General features: G+C 34.1%; 1 protein-coding gene across 2 annotated transcripts in view; it reads left to right on the top strand.

Moving 5' to 3' along the window:
* The window catches only part of GAS2 (growth arrest-specific 2), a 145,991-nt gene that overhangs the window by 65,400 nt on the left and 55,670 nt on the right, over positions 1-24,921 (top strand). For both annotated transcript variants that reach the window (XM_011971320.1, XM_011971321.1), the window contains exons 5-7: positions 3,359-3,422; positions 14,674-14,815; positions 21,397-21,504. In XM_011971320.1, coding sequence (XP_011826710.1) covers positions 3,359-3,422; positions 14,674-14,815; positions 21,397-21,504 — 314 coding nt within the window. The remainder of the gene's footprint in view (positions 1-3,358; positions 3,423-14,673; positions 14,816-21,396; positions 21,505-24,921) is intronic.

The raw sequence follows: 24,921 nt of genomic DNA, 5'->3' as shown, positions 1-24,921 counted from the left end.
AAGGATATCTGCTTTATATTTTATATGTTGGCCAAATTGACTCATTTGACATGAAATTTTATTAAATTTAAAATTAACTATATCTGATATAATATAAAAGATAAAAATTTAATGTATACTCATTATAACAGAATCAATTGAAATTACATCTCATAACAGTAATCTTTTCTTCATTCCAGAGTTTCTTTCACTGTCTAGTAACTGACACATTATGATGCACACAAAAAAAGTGCCTATGGGGGAAAAAGTGAATTAATGTTAATCGACTAAACCAAATAAAATAATAATAATGAAAAGAAAAAATATAAAACTAACATTGGGCAGGTATTTTCTATATGCCAAGTACTGTGCTAAGCATAACAGTAAATATTATTTTGTTTAATCATCACAAAAATATTATGAGGTGGGCATTATTATTTTCCTGCAGAAAAATGTGATTTTGTAGAATAACCTCCCAAAATAACACGACCAGCAAATATTAGTGCTCATACTCACACTCAGAGCTTTGTGGCTTGAATTACACAGCCATTATACTCTTTTCATCTATTAACTTTAGTTTAGAACTTGCTCTAGTACCACAACAAAAGTCACCTTTTTAGTATAATATAGATACTACATACAGACATTTGAATTTAAATTTTATAGCCAGAAGGTAAGAGTGCTTGGTTTTGCAATTAAATATTCGCATGATTTAAATTCTTTCCTTTTCCAAAGATGCTAGATAAAACGTTAGCCTTTATTCAGTTTGTTCAGCATCACAACCCCTATCACCACCACCACATAACCATCATCTTCCTTGTCTTATAAGGCATAGTAGTTACTAAGGCCTTTCTCTGTTCTAAGTATTGAGCTAAGTTATGCAACTCTACAGATTTATCTAAGTCATTGCTTACTGGTCACCAATCATTCTTTTTTTTTTTTTTTTTGGTCCATTAGTGGCCAGGCTTGGTATATTCGTTATTTGAAAAGCTATTAACGTGTGAGGTAATATTACAGATGTGCTTTAAAGCAATGTTATTGCTTTATAAAAAGGCGATAGTTACACAAAAAATTGAAAGTAAAACACCATTTTTCTGTTAGCATTTTCCTAAGAAGTGATACTGGGGAAGAGGTTTATCTGTCTTAAATTTTAATGGGCTGATTCTGTTAAGGAAATAAAATGGAGAATCATGCAGTTTCTTCTCAGTTTGCCAAACTGATTTTCTAATGAGTCTATGATAGAGTTGATATTGAGTTTTGGCATGCAAAAGCTGTTTTAAATTGGTAAATGAAGAAGCAAAGAAATACACAATATTGATGCATCCTACATGTGAAATTATCTTTCTTATAGCACTCACATTATTATTTTTCTTCAGAATGAATTTGATTTTCCAAATTAGTACTCAGAATATGTACAGTAAGTTGGTTAAAGAACCATTATTGTCAGGTATTACCTTTTATAGTTGGTTATTAGCAGCACATTAATACAATTTAGTCAGTTAACTAATAGTTTTTAGATTTTGACACTCTTGTCATCAAGAAAAGCATGACATTGTATCCAAAGCTCTTGATGCTACAGCCACTGCTTCACACAGCTTTTACTTAGGATGAGAGCATTAGCTTTAAAAGTCCTCCTCTCCTCAGTTTTTATATACTTTTTTCTCCCACTCAAAACTCCCTTTTGTTATTTTGTACCATGGATATGTTAAAAAAAAAATCTGAATCAGAAAAAAATTGATGATCTAGACAGGAAGATCCATTTTCATTTGTTTATTTCTGTTTTGTAATATGTGTTATTGTTCTCTGTATGAAATTGATGACCGTGTGATATTACAGCCCTTAGGTTGCTATGTGCTGGAATTTATTTAATATGCTAAACCTTATGAAGTTGATATCATTCTAGTCACAGTCAACTTGTAGTACATTTGAAACTGGAGGTAGTAAATATCTTCATTTTAAACCCTTTTAATTAAAAGTAATTAAGAATTCCCTAACTAGGACTTTGTGACAATTTACTAATGGTCATCTGAATCTAAAATTTGTGTTATCAGTAATAGAAATATCTTGCAATTAAGATTTTCCATAATTAGTTGTGGGATTTAAAATTTAATGGAGGCATTAGAATTCTGGTAGGATTCAAATTTATTTTAAAAGCTTTAAAATGTCATTTTATAACCAAATAATAATACATTTGGATGTCTCCCTAAAACCAAATGAAATCACATACTTTTACAATCAGGTAAAAGTGTTTATTCTATTTACTACACATACCCAGCAAATTCCACTGTGCTGTCACTGGATCAAATATTGTCACTATCATAATCTGTAGAAAGAAGGAATTAGAATATTTAAGTTAAGTGAATAGACTAATGCTGGCAAGTTAAATTATTACAGAATTCTGTGTTTAAGAATAAAGGCAATATTCTCTTTTTCTTAAAGTCTATCAATAAACAATCAATAAACTAATATTTTCTTTTAGAATATTATTTATCAGTGTAAGACTGTTCTCAGTGCAAATTTTTTCCAATCTCTCTTATCTTTATTCAGTGCTGAATAAAAGAATATTGTAAAAATCCCCACATTTTGCTTAAAAAAGAGAATAGTATGCTCTTTTACATGCTCTTCTTGTAGGCTTGACAAAAACAAGTATGATTTGTCAACGTTACTGAATGTCTATCAATAAAGCAAATGCACTAATTAATCACATTATAATAGAAATATCAATTCAAAGTATAACCTTCTGATTTGCTTTTGTGACGGGCAAAACTGGCTGATGGTGCGTTGGTACATATTTACAAAATTCAGTCAGTTGAAACTGTTTCTTTCTAAAGTATTATTTAATCAGATTTGATTCGAAGGGCACATGAAGCGACAGGGTCTCACTTTGACATTCATCTTTGGAGGATAACGAAAGAATGTAGTATAAAATGTTTATCCTTATTTCATTTTTTTCCTGCTAAAACCACTGTTGGAGGTAGGCCCATGATATTAAAATGGCTAGCCCTTGCTCCATAGTTGTGTTTTGTGTTTTTAAATATCAATTATTGACAGATATCATAATTACAGCTACACAGGTATCCAATATTGACTTACCAATATTAATTAATTGAAGAAAACATTTTTAGGGTGAGATTTACCTGGGGTGAGAGTTCCTGAGACGAATAGCTTTCAAGAGGAAGCATAGGCAGAGTTTTGAGAATGAATTTAAACTTTTAGTAGAGCCAGGTGAATTGAGGAATGCGATGGGTTCTATGACTGTCAGAATAAAGACTAGATCCTTTCCTGGGAGCATGAGGGATGAGGGTCACTGGCAAGCCAGTACTGTTGAGCTGCTTATTCCTTCTATTGTAAAGGTGTTTGCCTCTGTCTTGTCTTTCAGTCCTCCACAAGCAACCCAGAGAAGTGTGTCTCTGTCTGCTAGAGCTTGGCCGGATTGCAGCCAGGTAGGTCAAACCACTGCAACTATGTCACGACATAGACGATTTCAGCATCCAAGCAACACAGAAGCTTGCTGGCTTTTCATTGCTAATGTTTAACCTGGATGTTGAGAAGCTACTCATTCGCGAATGATAGTATGAACTTCTTTAGGGCAGCAGTTGACCAAACTAAAAGTGTGCCACCAATATTCTTAACCTCAAGATCTTGTTGTCAAAGCCACTATGTCTAAGCATTTGCTAATATCATTTAATAAAATACATTTTCCCTCCAAAACTTTCCTGGGGGTGGGGGAGGACATTGTACATGCAGTTTTAGATGACAGTTCTCCTTAGTGGAAGTCTATTCCCATATTCTGTCTATCTTCCTCCTCCTTAACCTCCTAGCTTCCTGTTTACTTTTTAATAATTTTCAGCCTCCCTTTTTATTCCTTTTTTTACTTTCCCTCATTCAACATTTTGCTCTTTTCGTTTCCACTTCTGACTGGGATGATAGTTTTAAAATTATCTATGTTTTTATTAGAAAAAGATACAGAATGTTATCCTTATGTAGAAGCCTCTTTGAAACCTGTTTTTTCCTGTAGGAAGGCAAAAGAAGAATTAATTGCAGAAATCATAGCTAAATAAGCAGAGGAAGGAACTCTGTTAGCTAAACCTACTTGCTTTGGTTTCATGTTTTCCCATTTATTATATTGCATATACCATCAGACAGGGCTTCTGGTCAGTCCGTGAAGCCCAAAGAACAGGAAATGAAGATACAAACGTTTGAAGAAGTCTTGATGCAAATTAAAAATTTAAGATTAATTAGAAAATGGTTTCTTATCCACATCTCAGTATACTTTTAGGGTTGAGATCAGATGAACAAGTAAGATAAAGTGAGAACTAACACTGAATGAATATTCTCAAATAATTTATTAATAAAATCAAGAAAAAAATGGGTGAGCACACCAGCAATTTACAACATGGCTAGAAAACTTGCTGTCAATTAATAGACCTTTCTTTGATCCAATAGAAAATTAACCTGTAATCAGAATGTGTAACCTCAAGTTCTTTATATCATCATATCAATACAGTCTTCGTGAATTGTGCATCGGGTATAAATTTTATTTTGCCACAATAATTGGGTGTGCAAAATATTGCTTTAATGTTTTTCAATTCAAATTGAATATTTTTGAGTCTTACCTCAACAGGGAGTAAAAAAAAACAATTTGAGACATGTGAAGATTTTTCTATTTACCTCACACCCTTCCCAGTTAATTGTGGGAAGGCCTCTGGGGGAGAACTCTCTAGTCTTGGTGCTCTCAGATATCCACTGCGCAGGCAGAGTTCAAACTTGTGGCATCTGGCTGTTTCTTAGGACTTCGTTCTCTATCATTGCTGCCACATACTTGGGTTCTGTGAAGGAGCAGGATAAAGATACACCTCTTGCTTCTAGGACCCCGCCACACCTACTGCCCCACCAAACCTTGGGGCTTCTGGCCTGGAAGACAAATGGCCTTGAGTCAAGTGAAAACCAAGGACTTAGCATCTATCGCTTAAGAAAGGGGAAGTTGGCCAGACGCCAGGGCTGACGCCTGTAATCCCAGCACTTTGGGAGGCCGAGGCGGGAGGATCACGAGGTCAGAAAATCGAGACCATCTTGACTAACAGGATTAAACTGCCTCTACTAAAAATACAAAAAACTAGCCAGGCGAGGTGGTGGCGCTATAGTCCCAGCTACTCGGGACTCTGAGGCAAGAGAATGGCGAGAGCCCGGGAGGCGGAGCTTGCAGTGAGCGGAGATTGCGCCACTGCACTCCAGCCTGGGCCACAGAGCGAGACTCAGCCTCAAAAACAAACAAACAAAAAAGAAATATAGATTGTCTAGAGTTCCTACTTAAAGAGAGAATAGAGAAAAAAAACTTTTTTGTTACTTAAATATTCTAAATATTTCATCAGATAAGCATCTTGCTTCTGAAAGTTGTGATACAGAAGTAAACACACGGGGTTATTCTATCTCTAGAATTAGGTGGAGTTTATAAATTTTCCTCCAATTTAAGTTTATAGCATTTGCCTTATTTCTGGATTTTATTTTATATATTGTTATTATGTATTATATTACATGAGCACTCTGATTAGGGAGCCCGCTGAATAAACATTTTAATCATAGGCAAGCCATCAAAGAGCAAGACAAGCTGCCCAATTATAAAATGCCTTTAAGGATCATCTTTCCTCCAGCTCTGAGTCTGGCATAAATTGTCCCTTGTTACAGGATGTACAACAAATTAAAATCTTGGTAAATGAAAGTGAATTATAATGGCCTTGTCATTTTCAAGGTGATACATTATATGAAGGGTTCCTCCCACCCAAATATTTTAAAATTGTGATTTGAGGTTGTTCCATTTCTGACCGTGCTTCATTACCATGCAACCTGATAAAAGCAGTGATTATTCACTTTACCAAAAAATAAATTATGGATTTTACAAAAGAAGATCCACAAGGATTAAGATACCCCTTACATTAAAATATTTAATTTGCAAATTTGGTCTTTTATCTTCTTTACTCATTTGGATGGTGTGAAGTATTGTGTACTTCCAGCAATAAAAATATCCTAATGAGTTATTCATGGTGCTACTGTTGTTTCAGTGTGTGACGTGATGGTAAACAGTTGAATACCAGTAGGATAGATTGAACATTTAAGTAAGAATGTCTAGGTTTCTCTCTGGATACATTTAAAATTTTTTTCATTTTGATGCAAATTCAAATGTGTTTTACAAACAGCAACCCAATGAACCCAGATCTTACTGTTTACCCCTGTGTTGAAGCATAATTAGTTGAAAGAAAAAAGGGAAATTTCTCTTAATCTAATTTTACTCCTAAATTTTGCCTTCCATACATTAAACTTACATCTAAATGCTTAAATTTGTGCTTCTCACAAACCCGTAAAGGATTATACAAATTAATAACTTAAAGCAGTTTTAGGCAGAACTAGAACTGATTTTGGGAGCACTCTCAATAATCACAACAGTAATTTGCACACAGAGCAGATGAGTTTAAACCTTAATGAAGTCTCCAGTACAATATTGTGAGTTTTGTGTTTTTCATCATTGAAAGACGATGTATTCTTATATTTGATTCGAAACACTTTTCCAGATTACATAAACATAATTTTAAAACCATAAACATCACTTTGGAAATGATTCCCAGTGAGTTTCTGATTCTCTGCCATGTTTTCCTCTCTGGGGACACTTAGTGAAGCTCCTTTGCAAGCTGTGGGCTTCTCTGAGTTCTGAGATGGCTGAATGAGACCACTTATTTTTGTTCTCATGGGTAAAACTTCCTTTATTTTCAACTAAATAGAGCTATCATCACTGGAGAGTGAAATCCCTCTGCTAATATTTCAGAAAAATATCAGTCTCTGAATATAAAATATGTGTTTGACTTGTGAAAAGTAAAACTCTGTATAAAAGCAAGTTAATAAAACCTCAAAGATATTTTTAATGACAGTGCTTTGATATTCATTACTGAAAACAAAGTTAGTATAAATTCAACATTTTTTGACTGTAGAATTAAAATGATCCTTATAATAGAAGTAAAAAACAACTTTTGATATTTTTGTTTGGGGTCATAATCAATAATCAGTGGTAGAGTGGAGTTTTTTATGATTTTTATTTTTTAGTATTTCCTTGATTTGGAGCAAAATTTATGACCATTTAAAAGAAATATACTTTCTGAACATTTTCTTTAATCTCTCATTTTAATTCATGGTCTTATGAAAGGAAAAGTTACTTAAAAGAAAAAAATGTTCTTATACAAAGATGATTAACTGATCCATCCTATTTAAAGCACTTGAGCTAACTGCTGAGAACATCATATACTTTCACATGGTTGAAATTTCCTTCCAAATCTAAATCAATCTTTAAATTGCTTTAAAACAGAAGATAAATGAGGAAAAAATTATCTTGCAAGAATCTATAAACTGTCTGTTATATGCCTTTAAAAGGGCAGTTTCTTGCACTAGGCTGTAAAATTTGTTCCTCTAACCCTAGTAAAATAGGATCCAGATGTCTTTTGTTTGAAAACTCTAGACTACTAAATAGTTTGAGTAAATTTTCTAGTTCAGGTCTCAGTTTGGGGACTTAGTTATTTTACCTAGAGCTCGAAAATTGTGTCAAGTGCCAGAAAAATGAGAAATCCATTCCTAAAACCTCATCATAAAGTCATTAACCATAAGACCTGTTCCCTATCACTTTTTTTCAAAAAAAAAAAAAAAAATTGAGACAAGGGTATGTTGCCCTTTGAGTATTCACCCTACTTTCATATCACTGGGGTATAAAGGTATGAGGATATGATTTTAGTAGATTCGACCTTCTTGGTCTCTTTGGTGTGACCCTTAATTTGTTGGAGAACAACAGCTACTCCATTCTAAAACTCTGAACTCTTTGTAGTTGGAAGGGAGTGGAAAATACTATAAATGTGTAAAAACCTCATAGACAAAATAAAAATGTGGAGTGGTATAGAGTTCATGGAAACCAGAATGAAGCAGCCTTTTGGAGAACAGAAAAAAGATCTATTTGATGACTAAGTTGGCTTGCAGGTGCAAGCCCCCAACCCAAAGGGAATTTTGTGATTTACAATCTGTTGACATCTCCAGACAGACAGGAAGCCAATGAATTGTGTTTAAGTATGCATTTCAGGACTGGCTGACTGTACCTTAGGCAGTTTGAAGTATTCAAAAGCCAATATAAGCAGAGATTTGGGACTTAGGGTTGATTTTTTATGTTCAGTGGCATAACTAATTTTCAGCATTCCCAGATAAAGAAAAATCTCCAGAGAAAGGTTTTCCATGTGTGACTTTGTTACCAATTTTATTCAAACCTAGTCTACTTTGTTTATATTGGACATAGAGCCAAGTCTGTTGTTACTCTAACATATTTATTATTATTTCACTTTGTAAAAAAAATTTAAAATTATGCAATCTTTCCCTGAAAGGGGGCATGAATCCACCTACAATTACAAATGAAATCATATTTTTCCAATTCACCTAATTTAAGTTTCAAATATGATATTTTCACTTATGGATGACTTTTATTTGGCTGTGACTTCTCATGTCTTAAGTTACTCTAGCCTCACTACCAAGTTTATGTTATACTCTTAAGAACATTATACATAACCAAATTTTATAGCTTCCTGAAACTAAGATGGCAGAAAAGTTTACAGAGTTTAAAAGGAACTGCTTGCCGAATTTTATCCAGTGAGTTAGTAGCAAAGCTGAATTTATAACTTGATCTGCTAAACTCCAGTACTGAGATTTTTCTGATATTTCACAATTCTAGGGAAATTTATTTAAAAAATACCTATAGTAATTATTTTGGTAAAGAATATAACAATATTACTTTGTATTTTAACACCTTAATTTTGAAGTCAACACGATGTCATTCAGTGGTATAATATATTCTAAAAACCAAGAATTTTAGCAACAGAACCTTAGTGCTGCAGTTTCCAGGTTGTGCAACACTTAATTTGTCAATTAACTTATCAACAATCTCAGATGTTGTGCCATGTGTCAGACACTATACTGGACACATAAAGTATACTATTTTAATTCCTTCTAATAATATTAAAACATAGAAATTAGAATTTCCATTTTATATTTAAATAAAACTGAGATTCAGAAATAATATATGTCAAGATATCCAACAATGTCAGGTGCATGGAAGATGTTCAGTAGCAGTTGCTTTTCTGAGATTCTTCCTCTTGCCTCCCTCCCTCCACTGCTACAATAGATCTTGAGAACAGGCCATTTTCATTTCTACTTTTCTGATAGAAAAATAGACTCATCGAGGTTAAGTGATTTGTGAAATTTTAGAAGTAGGTTATAAAGGAAATAGGAGAATAAGAACAAACTAACCCCAAAGCTAGCAGAAGAAAAGAAATAACTAAAATCAGAGCATAACTGAACAAAATTGAGATCCCAAAATCCATACAAGGAATCAATGAAACCCAAAGTTGCTTCTTTGAAAGGATACCAAGATTGATGCACCACTAGTTAGATTAACAAAGAAAAAGAGAAGATCCAAAGAAGCTCAGTCAGGAATGACAAGGATGATACTACAATTGATCCCAAAGAAATACAAAAGATCCTCAGAGACTATTATGAACACCCTATATATACAAACTAGAAACTCTAGAAGAATGGATAAATTCCTGGAAACATACAACCTCACAAGATTGGATCAGGAACAAGTTGAAACCCTGAACAGACCAATATTGAATTCTGAAATTGAATCAGCAATAAAAAACCTACCAAAAAAAAAGGCCCTGGGCCAGATGAGTACGCAGCTAAATTCTACCAGACATACAAAGAAGAGCTGGTATCTATTCTACTGAAACTATTCCAAAAATTAAGGAATAGGGACACCTCCCAACTTCATTCTGTAAAACCAGCATCACCCTGATTCCAAAATCTGGCAAAGATACAATGAAAAAAGAAAACTACAGGCCAATATTTCTGTTGACCACAGGTGCAAAAATTCTCAACAAAATAGTAGCAAACTGAATTTGACAGCACATTATTCCTGGAATACAAGATTGGTTCAACATATGCAAATCAATAAATGTAATTTACCACATAAACAGAATTAAAAACAAAAATCATATGATCATCTGATAGATATGGAAAAAACTTTTGATAAAATCCAAAATCCCTTTATGATAAAAAAAAAAAACTCAATGAACTAGACATTAAAGGAACCTACCTCAAAAGAATAAGAACTATCTATGACAAAACCACAGCCAACATCATCCAACATCATATTGAAGCAAAAGCTAGTCAAAACTGGAAGCATTTCCCTTAAGAACGGGAATGAGACAAGGATGCCTACTCTCTTCACTCCTATTCAACATAGTACTGGAAGTTCTAACCAGAGCAATCAGGCAAGATAAAGACATAAAATGCATCCAAATAGGAAAAGAAGAAGTCAAATTATCTCCCTACAAAAAAACAAAAAAAACAAACAAACAAAAAAACCTAGGAATACATTTAACTAAAGAAGTGAAAGATATCTACAAGAAGAACCACAAAACACTGCAGAAAAGAAATAATAGATGACACAAACAAGTGGGAAAACCAATATCATTAAAACAACCATACTGCCCAAAGCAATCTATAAATTCCACACCATTTCTATCAAACTGCAACTGTCATTTGTTATGGAAGTAGAAAAACGTATTCTAAAATTCATTTGGAACCAAAAAAAAGGAGCCGAAATAGCAAACACAATTTTAAGCAAAAAGAATAAAGCCAGAAACATCACATTACCTGACTTCAAGCTATACCCTAAGGCTACAGTAACCAAAATAGCATGGTAATGGTACAAAAACAGACAGAACAATGAAACAGAATATAGAAGCCAGAAACAAAGTTGCCTACCTGCAGCTATCCCATCTTTGACAATGTTGCCAAAAATAAGCAATGGAGAAAGGACTCTCTTATTCAATAAATGGTGCTGGGATAATGAGTATCCATAAGCAGAAGAATGAAACTGGATCCATACCAATCACTATATACAAAAATTATCTCAAGATACATTAAAGATTTAAACGTAAGACTTCAAACTATAAGAATTCTAGAAAAAATCCTGGGAAATACTAGGATTTCTAAATACTAGGAGTAAATCCACAAAAGCAATTGCAACAAAAACAAAAATTGACAAGTGAGAACTAATTAAACTAAGGAGCTTCTGCACAACAAAAGAAATTCAACAGAGTAACAAGCAACCTACAGAATGGGAGAAAATATTCACAAACTACACACCTGACAAAGATCTAAGGTCCAGAATCTGTAAGAAACTTAAGCAATTCAATAAGCAAAAACAAATAACCTCATTAAAATTTGGGCAAAAGACATGAACAGACACTTAAAAAAACATACAACTGGCCCCAACACATACAAAAAAGTTCTCAATATCACTAATCATCAGAGAAATGTGAATCAAACCAATAATGAAGTCAGGCACAATGGCTCACACCTGTAATGCCAGCACTTCGGAAAGCCAAGGCAGACAGATCACTGGACTCCAGTTTGAGATGAGCTCCACCTCTACAAAAAATTACAAAAACTCCACTTTTACAAAAAAATACAGAAAAAAAAAATATTAGCCAGGCATGGTGGCATGTGCCTGTAGTCCCAGCTACTCAGGGGGCTGAGGTTAGAGGATCACTTGAGCCCAGGAGGTCAAGGCTGCAGCGAGCCATGATCACACCACTGCATATCCGCCTGGGTGACAGAGCAAGATCACGTCTCAAAAACAAACGAACAAACAAACAAACAAAAAACCCACCAGTTAGTGGTGAAGCTGCTGAGACAAGGGAAGACTTATACACTGTTGGTATGATGTGAATTAGTTGAGCCACTGAGGAAAGCAGTTTGGAGATTTTCCAAAGAGCTTAGAACCACTGTTCAACTCACCAATCCCATTACTAGATATACACCCGAAGGAAAATAAATCATTCTACCAAAAAGACACATGCACTCATGTGTTCATAGCAGCACTGTTCACAATAGCAAAGACGTGGAATCAATCTAATTGCCTATCAACGGTGGATTGGATAAAGAAAATGTAAGACATAGAATGCTATGCAGTCATAGAAAAGAATGAAATCATGTTATTTGCAGTACCATAGAGGCAGCTGAAGGCCATTATCTTAAGCAAATTAACACAGCAGAAACAGAAAACCCAATACTGCATGTTCTCACTTATACATGAGAGCTAAACACTGGGTACTCATGGACATAAAGATGGGAACAATCGACACTGGGAACTCTAGAGTGGAGAGCAAGGGAGGGAGGAAAGGCTAAACAAAAACTACTTATTTGGTACTATGATCACTACCTGGGTAATGGGATCATTTGCACTCCAGACCTCAGCATTATGCAATATGCCCATGTAACAATTCTGCACATGTACCCCTGAATCTAAAATACAAGTTGAAGTTATTTAAAAAACAAAAAAATTAAAAAGTAGATTAATGGAGCAGTTAGTTCAAAATCTAACTCAGAGAAGAATGAGAAATAAATCTTAGTGTGAGTATTGTTGGTACTTGTCAAGAGCAAGGTAACCAGATGCTGTCTAGAATTCAGCATAATCAATGATTACTAGAAAACTAAAAAATAAAAAAATAAAAAAATGTGCTCTAGTTTTCGACAAAGTTAAAGTCTTCCAGATTAACTTTTTTTGGTGAAGCATTTTGGTACATTTAATACTTACATGTTTTATTAAAGCTTTGTGTGCAGTTAGGGATTCAAAATCATAAGACTGAATTCATATTAAGAACCTTACTTTCATATGAGAATAGAGGAATTTTTTTTACATTCAAATGGTAGCTATTAGGTAATCACCCTGTGCCCAGGTCTATGTGAGATGCTTGTGATTCTTGGAATGAGACAGACGGTGGCCTCGACCACTACAGAGTTTGCAGTCTAGCATGTTTCCGCCATTGTCCTGTTCCATAAACTGTTACCTATGTACGAAAGATTAGAAATATGTTCAATGGTGCCTACAGCCTTTTAGCTAGTGATATCGATGTAAGTAAACACGAATCTGTGGACTAGAGGCTATTCTCAAAGCAGTAACTGTTCAGTGGAATTGAGCTCACTAGACTGTTTTGTTTAAATTTTCCATCTCTCAAAGAGCTCCTAACACATAGCACCCCTCTTTACTATCTGAATTCTGAAAAAATAGAAAATAAAAGACTTACATATCACCTTTACAGCTAAAAAGATCCAAGCTGAGAGACATGCTTAGTGTCTTTAACAGAGCTCCAGAATTAGGCCAATTAACTGCCTAGTCACAAGCAAAGTGGGGGTCCATGTGGAGGGCTCCTGGTAGACAGCTGCTTCTCCAGAAGAAGTAGGGTAAACTAAGTAAAGCATATTCAGTTTATTCTTAAATTTACTGATTTTATAAATCCTTTTACGTTGTAGTGGATGGGTAATGAAGCAGAAAAGCCAGGAATAAAACTACTTGAGCATCCACTGCAAAAACAAAACACCAAGAATAGGGAAACTGCTTTCCCCTAGGAGTATGTACTGAACATATGTGTAATGGTATCAGTTAAAATAATAAGCCATTAGAATAGGACAGTTATTTAAGGTTAAATCTAATGATGTTTTCATATACTGTTCAATAAGAGGTACTAAAACATATTGTCAATGTATTATCTACCTATAGATTATTTACTTTGTACATTAAAAAAATAGATAAAAAGTAGATAATAGTTGATTTTTTTAAATACCTATTTTTATAACTCTCCAAGTGATTTTTCCACCTCCTTTTTAACACCCAATTAACTGGTTAAAGTCAGAGAATCTGCATTTAAGTCTTTATCCTGCTCCTCACTAGTTATATATTTTCTCTAGATCTCTATTGTTATCTGTAAAAGTGAAAGGGTGTAAATTAATGACCCCAAAAACCCTTTGCAACTCTCAAATTCTAGAATTATTGTGGGCCTTCTAGGTACAGTTGATATCTACTTAGGAAACCAAATCTAATTTTATATTTAGGTAAAGAAATACATGATTACAGGAGATAGTAACTATGTCTCTCCCTTTGAACTTTTCTGGCATTTATAATTTGCAACACACATTTTTTGTACCTTGTTTCTCTAAATTATGTCTCTTTCCTCTCTGCTCAGTTGTTTCCCAACACAATATATGTGCTTTCATTATGCTGTTCCTAGGAGCATAACCTATACATTGTATAACCGATAGTACATTGTTCTGGGCCCATAGGAAATATATTCAAAGTTAATTCTCTCCTGCTAAATCACTTAAAGATGTTTATTTCTGAGGATTGCTGTTTGCAAACTTGACTCTGACCCTCTGATTGTATTTCTATGTTTAACAAACTTAGGTTCAAAATAGTTTAATTACAGCACTAATATCAGTAAAGCTGGTAAATGCGAATGCTGAAGACCACATTTTACATGGTTATTCATGTTGCTGTTTCATTAATATATTGCATTGAGTGTTTTTATTTATTTTTAGTATACTATGTGTGTCCATATATGTGCACTTATGAATACACAGCAGGTATACATGTTTTTCCTCTGCTTAGAAGGATGCTAATTCAAGAGCTTACCATTTAAATGCCAGAAAAAAAGTGAATGTTGTTTTAAAAAGTCAGCAATTTACTCCCATGGTGCTCATCATCGAATGTTATATATTGTAATTTTATCATTATAAGTTATGCATGTGTAATGATCCAGTGTCTTTTTAAAGGTATGGTGTGGAGCCTCCTGGTTTGATAAAATTGGAAAAAGAGATTGAACAAGAAGAAACACTTTCTGCCCCTTCTCCTTCACCTTCTCCTTCATCAAAGTCTTCTGGAAAAAAGAGTACAGGAAACTTACTGGATGATGCAGTAAGTAAAATCAGTCAGACTTCTTACCAACGGTTAGTCTTTCCTGCACTACAAAACGTATTCTGTGCAATCTCATACCAGTCTAATCTTTACCTATATCAATTTTCTTGAAATTTATTTTAAGCCCATATGAAAAACTTTGTAGTCCTACAATTCATTTTGAGATTCAAAACTGAACTAGTTGTTTAAAATAAAGTGTCACTTAATGCTGCAGAGCAATATCTAAAACTTTAGAATAAGTCAGCTCCCTGAAAATTGTATTTGAAAACATGAAAGTCTCTTTGTCACTGGATCATGATTCCCCCTTTCACAGATAAGAAGTCTGAAAACAAGATCTTGAGGATTGTTAAAGAAGGGAAAGTAAGTATGTGATAGAGAAGATAAGTGCCTTGTATGGACTACCATTGTTTTTCAAGTGCTCTCACATATGAAAGGCAGGTTCCATCTTGAGGAATGGAAACATAGAAGTTGAGTAACCTGCTGAGGGGAGGGGAGGAGCTTAGATTCCAACAGAGTTTTGTCTAACTCTTCAAGGTCCCTCTACTTAGCAGAGTACTTGAGTCACAATTTTTTGTAGTTAGGAAATGTTTTAACAATGCTCTCAGAATCACAGTAAATTGTTTTTAGGTATAACAGCAAACACGGTGAATTGAAACTCTCAAGGTACCTTGGTTGTCTGTTAAGTAGTTATTGGTTATGAAAAGTAGTGTGCTTGAGTATGTGTATGCATATGCCCTCCACACATATATTTTAAGTGCAAATGTAAAAAATATTAATAAAGGAGATAAATCATGAGTGACTGGGATGTTGTTTATGCAAAGTTTGTATTTTGGGAGTTGTAGTTGCTTATGAATTTTATAGAAAATCGCTATGCCAGAGGCATTAGACTGACTTATATCTCACATATATGGAGAGAGTCCTTAGAAACTAGCACCAACCACAATGCCAGCTGTAAAAATAGGCAGAACTGAAAAGGACTGGTTGTCCATAGCTGTGAGTTTCTTCCTCCAGGATATGAGCAGAAAAGAGCTGGGAAAATGGTTCGACACTACAGGATGCAGAAAAAGAGATTTATCTGACTTTTGCTTTTCTCCATGTGACACTGTAAACGCTATTGCAGACTTAGATGAGCCGAAATATCACAGTTTGTCTCATAGATTAAGAACCCTCATTTCTTTTAAGGGCAGCAAACATATTAGCTCTTAAAGGTATCTTAGCCAGTTTAATTTGGTTTCTTCTGGGTAACTGTTCAATCACTCGGGAACTAAAGAAGAACAGGTAAGACATTTTGATTTAATGCTACTGAAAAGGATTTTAAAATCACATAACTTTATCTAAGAATTGGTCATATACCTTGCTTTTCATAGTATTTCACTTTTTATTTTGTAAGGAAATTAAGTAATGTTATGTTAATAGTAGATAATGGTCTATTGTTTACATATTGATGAGAACATTCTTTCTTCTCTGTCAATATACTTTTTTGACTAGACTTACTTTAGGGTAAGATGTACCTCTAGTCTTTCTGTTATAAATGTATTTCCCTGTGGCAAATATACTTGCTTATGGTCCATTTCCTCTCAGCTATCACCTTCATTCATTTTTTCAAAAAATACCTTATAGTCAGAGTTCCAGACCACTGAAGAGTATCTAGTTAATGTCCGTCTTAACCTTCTATTGAATGAATTACTGTATCGAATGAATTTTTTTAGTCCTGAAATTATGAGATCACTTCCTGGTATTTGACACTGTTGACCACTCCATTCTTGAAATGCATCTCCACAACATTTCCGCTACCAGAAGGATCAAACTAAACGCACTTTGGATTTGGTTAAAATTATATAGGGTTCCCTATAACATCTAGGGTGAAACCCAAGCTCGTTCACATGTCATATAGTCCATTGCCCTCCATGTTCTGGCCTACTGTGTGTTTTCTGGCTATTTTGTCTGCTGCTTTTGTCCCTGCATTTTGATGAAGCCATTGTTGCTTTCTCACCATATTTCTGCCTACTCACCTATTACACTACTTTTAAGCACCTTTCTATCTTTTAAAATTAAGGTTGTGCTACCTCCTATATAAAGATTTTTCTGGTATCTCTCATCCCAGGTATACTTGGCAAATTATTCCTTGGTGTTCCAAGTATTTGTACATATTTAATGAAGCATTTACTGTATTAGGCACAAATATTCTTTCATCTCAAGGTGTAGACCTTGTACTCAAAGACAAAGACCATATTTTATCGATCTATATCCAGTACCATGTTTGTTGGATAAATTATCAATGTAGCTAATCAAAGTTTAACCTTCTCCCTTATTCTATTTATCCAAATTGGCCACATGCTCTGAAAATGCACGCACCTTTCATTTCTATTGTAACTTTGTAGAGGGAGGAGATGCTGCCACTTGAAGCTATTTCTGTGAACCTAGAAAAAGTGGCTAGGATGATTTTCTTTCTTCACTAGCTTGTCTCATATCTGACAATCCTTGGGATCGGGAGAAAAACAAGAGAGGGCAGGAAGGTGGTAGGAAATCTATGAAAAGGATTTCAGAATTAAACCAATACTCCAGTTCAGAAAAAGAGAGTGAGATAAAGACTTTCCATACAATTGTAAGCTGTAAGCCAGTCAGTCAGTCCATGGTGGTTCTCCCCTACTCCCAAATTGTGTGCTCTCAATTGAGAGCAATGGAAGGGATTTCACAGGAACTTTAAACCTTCTTTAAAGTTTACCAGAGTTTAGAACATAACCATCTGCTTAGTTAAAAGTTTTAATCGAATGTAGGAAATATACAATGTGGATATTTCTGTGCCTTTGTCAACTAGAATACTATGTTTCACAAGTCTTTAAAATGGCATTTTTCAAGGAATGTTTGATCAAAGACACCATGGTTAAATTAGTTTGAGAAATACAACTTACTATAGTCCTCATCTAGAGTCTGGTGATATAGTTTGGCATATCAAAGACTCTAGTGAGTTCCATAATAAGATCTTGTTTAACCTGGAATCTTCCAAACTTATTTGACCACAGAAGCCTCTTGTTCCTTCATTTTACACTGGAGAAAACTACATTGAACTATTTGCATTCTGTTTGATAGGTTTTTTTTTTTTTAACTGAAGTGTTTTATTTCAGGAACAGTGGAACAGAGAGAAAAGTAATTTGAACTTCACTAACGTTTTAAATCAGAAATTAATATATCTAATATAAAAGGAAATTGTTCCTATAGTAACCGCTTCACTGCATGTGGGGCATATATAGCAGTTGGGAGTTCAAATTGATATACCCCAACATGGGTTTTAGAATAGAAATATAAAATAGAGATTGCTTGCAGAGTTTCTGCATTTAGTTAATAATATTGGCTATTTTTACTCTGGGAAAGCTATTATCTACTACCTCAAAAAAGAAAAGGAGGAGGAAAAAGAGAAGAGGGGTAATAAAAGGAGGGGGGGAAATAAACAAGAAATAAAAATAAAAGACAGAAAGCAAAATAAGCAGATCTGTGTTATTATATTCCAGTGAAGAGTTTCAGCAATAACTGCCAGTTTTGAAACCTTCAATGTTTCTTCACATTTCTTTGTTTGATACTTAGGGGAATAGTGGGAAAAAATAGGTGACCATTTATGTGGAAAATATATCACCTTCTTTAATCAAGATATCATGAAAGAAACACAGTGGTGTCCATTCAGATTAATTTATTCTCCAGATGTCCTGATAGAGTGATTCAGCTGTGATAAAACGGTGGAGTCAGGTTTAGTTCTCCTCTTTGCTGGGCTAGTTCTCACACAATGAGTTGAATACGGTTCTCAGAAATCATTCTTACTTTCTTCCTCTTCTCCATCAACTTCCTCAGTCTGGGGATGAGAGATAGCATAATTCTGAGTAATCAGGCTCCTCTTGAAATCCCATTTCAGCAGAAAACTGGCTGGGTTCCTAGCCAAAAAAGAACACCTGCCAGACTGACTTTTCCCTAGGTAATGTAAGAAGCATAGATGTCATCAGTCACTGTTTACTTAACGATATATTTCCACTGGCCACAGTCTGGCCTTGTTTCTTTCATTTCTGCTTCCACCTCTCATACAACTACAAAAACAGCCCTTGATTTTTAAAATCAACTCCATTTTCAAAGCTAGAAAGGCATTAGACAAGGGCAGGCCACTTGAGAAAATGTTTCTTGTATTTTACTTCATTTGATACCAAGAGTTTCTGTCTTTTGTCTAAGAACACTGAAAAATGGAAATACTTTCCACACAGACTTATGATTGTCATTTTTTAGTGGAGGAACCAGTTGAACATCAATTTACTCTTTGGTTAATTACCACATGGCAGCAAAATTGTGCCAAGCATGATCCTCCTAAAGTTTAGGCCTCAGGCCATGTGCTTTCTTGATGCTGTCAGTCTGATTTTCTTCTGGATGATCAACCCCTCCTCCCAATGCCCCTCCATTTCTTCATCCTTGCTTTCCTCATGGAAGCCCTTATTTGTGGTGAAAAGAAAAACTGTACCACTTCTAGCAATGGCATAAACATAATTTACATATATATACACATATTTATATTTAAACATATTTTAAAACACATATAGAAAGAGATACACATAGAAAAAACACTGAAAACAGGAACCATAGACAACATTCATTGGTCCTGTGACCCTACCCTCAGTCCCAGAATGTGGTTCTGCATTATTGGAAGGAAATGATATGATCATTATTCAACTTTTGTACATCTTGTTTTATTATCATCGTCCCATTAGAAATAACCTTTCAAACAATTTCTTAGAACAGAAGTCTATTAATACTGGGGTGAATGTATCTATGGGCCAAGTATAAGAAGATAGAACAAACACAGAACACAAAGTAATTGCCCTAATCACTAAGTTAATGTTAAGTAGTTTTCTCACTTTTTGATGAAAGCTATTTCTAAGATTCTGTGAATACATGATTATTTTGTTCCTTTAATTTCCCCCTGTGGCCTGTATAGATTCATGTTCTTATTTATCTATTTTGTCAATGTATATTTAATGAATATTTATTTGCCGTTAAGACGTGCTTTATATCAATGATTTTAAAATATAGTGAAATACCATCTTAACTCTAAAGGAACTCAGTCTAGCGAGAAGACATTAAGGTTAACCACTAAATGAGATACAATATGCTATGATAAAAATAAGTACCAAAAGCTATAGGTTTATATGTCAGCAGAATTAGGGACAGCAAAAGGGACTGATGGCAATGTATATATTAAAGTTGGTTCTTTTGTTCTTTCCCCCCCAAATAGTGTTGATTCTCTTTGTATACATCCTCATTGAGTCATAATTGCTTATGAGATAAATTTAATTTCAGGGTTTTTTTCCTTTTTTTGGTTATTCTTCTAGTGTCTTATGCTTCCATACTTTCTGGAACATTTCTTATTCTAGGAAAAACAAGTTGTTTAATTCCTTTACATTAACATGCAATTGAGTTCATCTTTTACCCTCTGCACAGTTTTTGCTTAGAAGGCTGTTTAAAGTCAGAAATTGAATTATTTGAAGGAATGATTGCATTTCTTTTGTGACATAAATGTAGACACCATGACATCTTCGTGGAAGAATTTTGGTGAGGAAAATCCAGGCCAATTTCTAAATTTGTTCTATCTAGCTTCTAAATGCAGGCTGCACATCATTTATAGCTTTCTGTTTCTTCTGTGGAAACTTTTCCTCAAAACACAGGAGATTGTTGTTTTGGGTTGCTTGGTTGGTTGGTTAGTGGAAGAGCAGACAGAGTGAGGGTTCCCAGTCAGGGAAAACATAAACATTAAATTGTTCCTAAAATCGTGGGCTATTATATCATCTTCTAGTAATCACAACTATTCATAAGCTTTGTGCACATATCATTTAGATTATGTATTTTTAAAAGAGTGGAAGAATAGATATAACAGGGATGAAAATCTGATATTCAGGCATTGATTACATAGAACACACGTAAGCTGTAAAACATAGTCGAAGAAGGGTTTGATAGGTAGGAATTACTGAGATGGAATGAGTTGCAGGGTAAGTCTGAGTAAATGAGATTAATTCTTAGAGAAAATCTTAGAGTTCAAAATAAGGTGAAACAATAGTCTCATTTAAAAAACAACAACAACAACAACTTGTTAAATTCACTCTCAATTTATTCTGAAACTGAGTAAAATTAATGCAATTAAAATTATACTGAAGTAACATAAACTCTATGTTAACATACTTTCTATTCTAGTTTTCAACAGGTTGACCTTGGCAACCCAAATGTGCATCGTGTTTTCAGTCCTCCAAAAGTAGGAACCCAGCTGATTATTTATATTCTATAATTTCAGTTGATTTCCCGCTCATTATCCTCCAGCCTCGTCACTGTCATTAGCTAGCTTATGCCTTAGTGCAGTCATTTGCCTTCAGATGTCTTTGGGACCTGAACTTTACATAGTTATGATTTAATGTGATATTCTTATGCTCACATGATGTCCATAGATAAAGAACAAGTTTAAAGTCATTAAGGGTTCAGCGGCTGTGGAGTCCTTGGAGCAAATTAACATAAATGCAACCTAATTAAGAAGAATGAATTTGCCTGCTCTTCTATTTCAGGTGAAACGAATTTCTGAAGATCCTCCTTGCAAATGCCCAAACAAGTTCTGTGTGGAGCGGCTCTCCCAAGGAAGATACCGAGTGGGAGAGAAGATCCTTTTCATTAGGGTAAAGTTTTACTTTTCACTTATTTTGTTCCTAATGGAAACATTCAGAATTTGAGTTAGGGGAAATATGACAGATAAGAGCAGGAACTTCCATATGGTGCTTAGATTTAAAGATACATGGTATGAATTTTTTTTTTTTAAGTAGCATACATTATAATGTTCTACTGAAGGCTAAATAGAACTGTTTTCTCTTTGTACATATACCAAAACACATACACACCAAAGACAGGTGGAGATCAAATAGAATGAAGAAGCCTTTCCATTTGTGTTCTGTTTTGCTAAGAGTCAAGATAATTTAATCTCTCAAAGCAAGTTTGTGACTTTTACTAAGACCAATAATTCTTTTTTTTAAAAAAAAATAAGAAAATGAAAAATAGCGATACATTCCTAGAATTCGGCAGTTGAAAATAAAAGTAATTTTCTGCTTTATGGTTTAGTCATTTCTAAAGGAACAGAGGTTGTGATTTTTTTAAAAAAAACTATATTCTTTCCTCAGTTGAAAAAGTTAAAAAATATCTTGCTGTTTTGTAGAACACAATGATTTGAATACGTACATCTAGTACCAGCAATGTGTATTCTCACAATACTCAAATCTGCAATGACTCTGTTGAAATTTTGCCCTTGTAAAGTTTTCTTAATTTCTACTTTTGACCAAAACTTATTTGTATAACAGGTCTTTTTAAAGACTCTGCAACATGTAGTTGAAAAAAGAAAGCTTAATCATAATTTTAGCCTTAAAATATAATGTTAATGATTTTGAATTTTAATCTAATTTTAGATTAGTGTTTACTAATATATTTCTTAATTTTCCAGGAAATAATTGCTGTTCTGCTTTGGAATAGCAGCAAAAATGATATAACAATGTGTTATTATTAGGGGTATGAGATCTGGGTAGATGGCCTCACTAGGAAAGGCAGTTGTCTGAGTTGCTTATTGTTTTTTTCTTCTTTATTGCAAAGATAGCATACATATTTTGTTAAGTCAAACTGCCTGCTGTCACTTAGTACGTTAAATAATAGTGATCTAGAATCGCCACAGATGTGTTTAAATTTCACCAGGTTGACCTTTCTCAATTGATAATCAGTCTCCTTTAGAATATTAGGCTCCAGAGCTTAGAATCAAAACATAGAGAGTCATTTGTTTAAACAGTTACTCCTTTTTGCAATAAAAGTGTTACTAAAACACATGATTAATAAATTATATACTGCTCCCTCCAACGTAACCTATTATCTTCAGTCAAAATATATATATTACATATGTTTATTTGCATCTGAGCTTTCACATGCAAATTTAGTCATTCGTCAAAGATTTTAATGTCCACGTTTATGAATAACATGTTTTTATAGTTCTTACTATATAAGACAGGTTTTTCATTGTTCCATTTCTCTTTTCAAGAAATATTTATCTTTTGATTTTAAATCTATTCATGCATTATTTATAGAGAAATTGAGATTTGCTGTACTGAAAAAAATTGTATCAAATTTCTTAAGGATATTAATTTAATAGCAACTGATACATAAGAACATGTTGTGCACACTCAGTTTCTTACTTCTAATGTTCCAGGTGAACCTGCAATAAGAGTTAACTGTGATGTGGTTATTCACTGATTAGCCCAGCAAGTTATGGCATCATGCTATTATGACATGTTTTAGAATAGTGTATTAATGAACTTTAATCATTTATTCTCTTGATTTTTGTACTATCCACATACAATTTTACTATTTTTATAACATTTCCCTCTAAAATGAAATTTTTTAAAAATTTAATTTTTAATAAAGATAAATTTCCATCACTGCCTAAATTACAAACCAAAACTATTTGTCAAAAAAAAGAAAACATTTTTGAACATATGTTGATTGAAATACTTATCCTTTGGCTTGTCATGAGTTCATTTCCACCCTGAAGGAGTCACGTGATTCAAAAAAGGCTTCTCTCTCTGTGTCTGGTTATCCGTGGAGGCTTAAAAATTAAAATTTCATAGGCAGGTCACATGTGCGTTGAATTGCATATTTTTCCCTATTTCCTCCTCTGTGTTAACTAGAGAAACTAAAAATATCTCCTTGATGTGCATATACATATGCTAGTACTTTCGATTTGTGGTAGGGATTGTCATTCTGCTCCAACTCATTGTAAGAAACTGGCAGTTACTACTCAAAAAATCTCATAGGTATTGAATTGGTTTTCAAATGATCATATGGTTGTCACTGCTAATGTTTTACCTGTATTTCCTTGAACACCTGGATTAAGTAGTAAGTGCCTATAGTCAAATTCTCACACATACTAGGTGAACAACTGCCTCATAGTGTCTTCACTGCAGTTCTTGCATTTCTTAAATTTGCATTTTTCACATGGGCATATTTTAAACTTTGTCACATCTTTTTAGAGGCTGCCTAATATGGTCATATTTACTGGCAGTATTTATGTATATTATTCTATAAAATATACATACGATGACATATACATTGTGTCTTAACATTTGTCCCCTAGTTGGCTGTTCACCCTGAGAGCAGCAGTGTATTCATGTGGTCATAATGAACATGCCAAATGCAAACAACAATTCAGAGTCACTTAAGGCTAATGAAACTGTTTACTTTTACTTAAAGATAAAACAATTATCAGAACACTAACTCAGTAAGAATTATTCCTTAGAAAGTCATAGATATGCCGGGTACGGTGGCTCACGCCTGTAGTCCCAGCACTTTGGGAGGCCGAGGTGGGTGGATCACCTGAGGTCAGGAGTTTGAGACCAGCCTGACCAACATGGAGAAACCCCGTTTCTATTAAAAATATAAAATTAGCTGGGCTTGGTGGGGCATGCCTGTAATTCCAGCTACTTGGAAGGCTGAGGCAGGAGAATCGCTTGAAGCCTGGAGGTGGAGGTTGTGGTAAGCCAAGATCATGCCATTACACTCCAGCCTGGACAACAAGAGCAAAACTCCATCTCAAAAAAAGAAACAAAGAAAAGAAAAGAAAATCATGGTCTTTTGATAAGCCTGTACCTAACACAGTTAACTCTTGACTGATGCTTAACTAAGCCAGAGTTAACAATTCCATTGCTAACCACCTTACAAGGTTTGTTGACAATAACTACTTTATGTGTCAATTTATGATTATGTATGTATATGAATGTATCTTCCCTATACATTCAAACAGATACAGTAATAACAACTATGAATGAAAAAAATAAGAATGCCCGCAAATTTCAAAGGAAGACTCAGGAAGATATTTTCTGCAGAGAATATCTTTACTAAGCATATGTCTTGTCTGTGGATTTCTGGAAACCAATGTATGAATAGATACTTCACATACATGGCTATCTAATGTGTACTTATGTATTAATAGAGGCATGGATGTACTTTTGTAGACAGACTTGTTTATGTTCATATTTCTCCATTTACAGGTGAGGATTAATCCATGC

This window comes from Mandrillus leucophaeus, unplaced genomic scaffold (assembly GCF_000951045.1).
Source record: "Mandrillus leucophaeus isolate KB7577 unplaced genomic scaffold, Mleu.le_1.0 Scaffold1211, whole genome shotgun sequence".
NCBI classification, from domain to species: Eukaryota; Metazoa; Chordata; class Mammalia; order Primates; family Cercopithecidae; genus Mandrillus; species Mandrillus leucophaeus.
The sequence above is the reverse complement of the archived record's forward strand: the minus strand, read 5'-3'. Positions and strand labels throughout refer to the sequence as shown.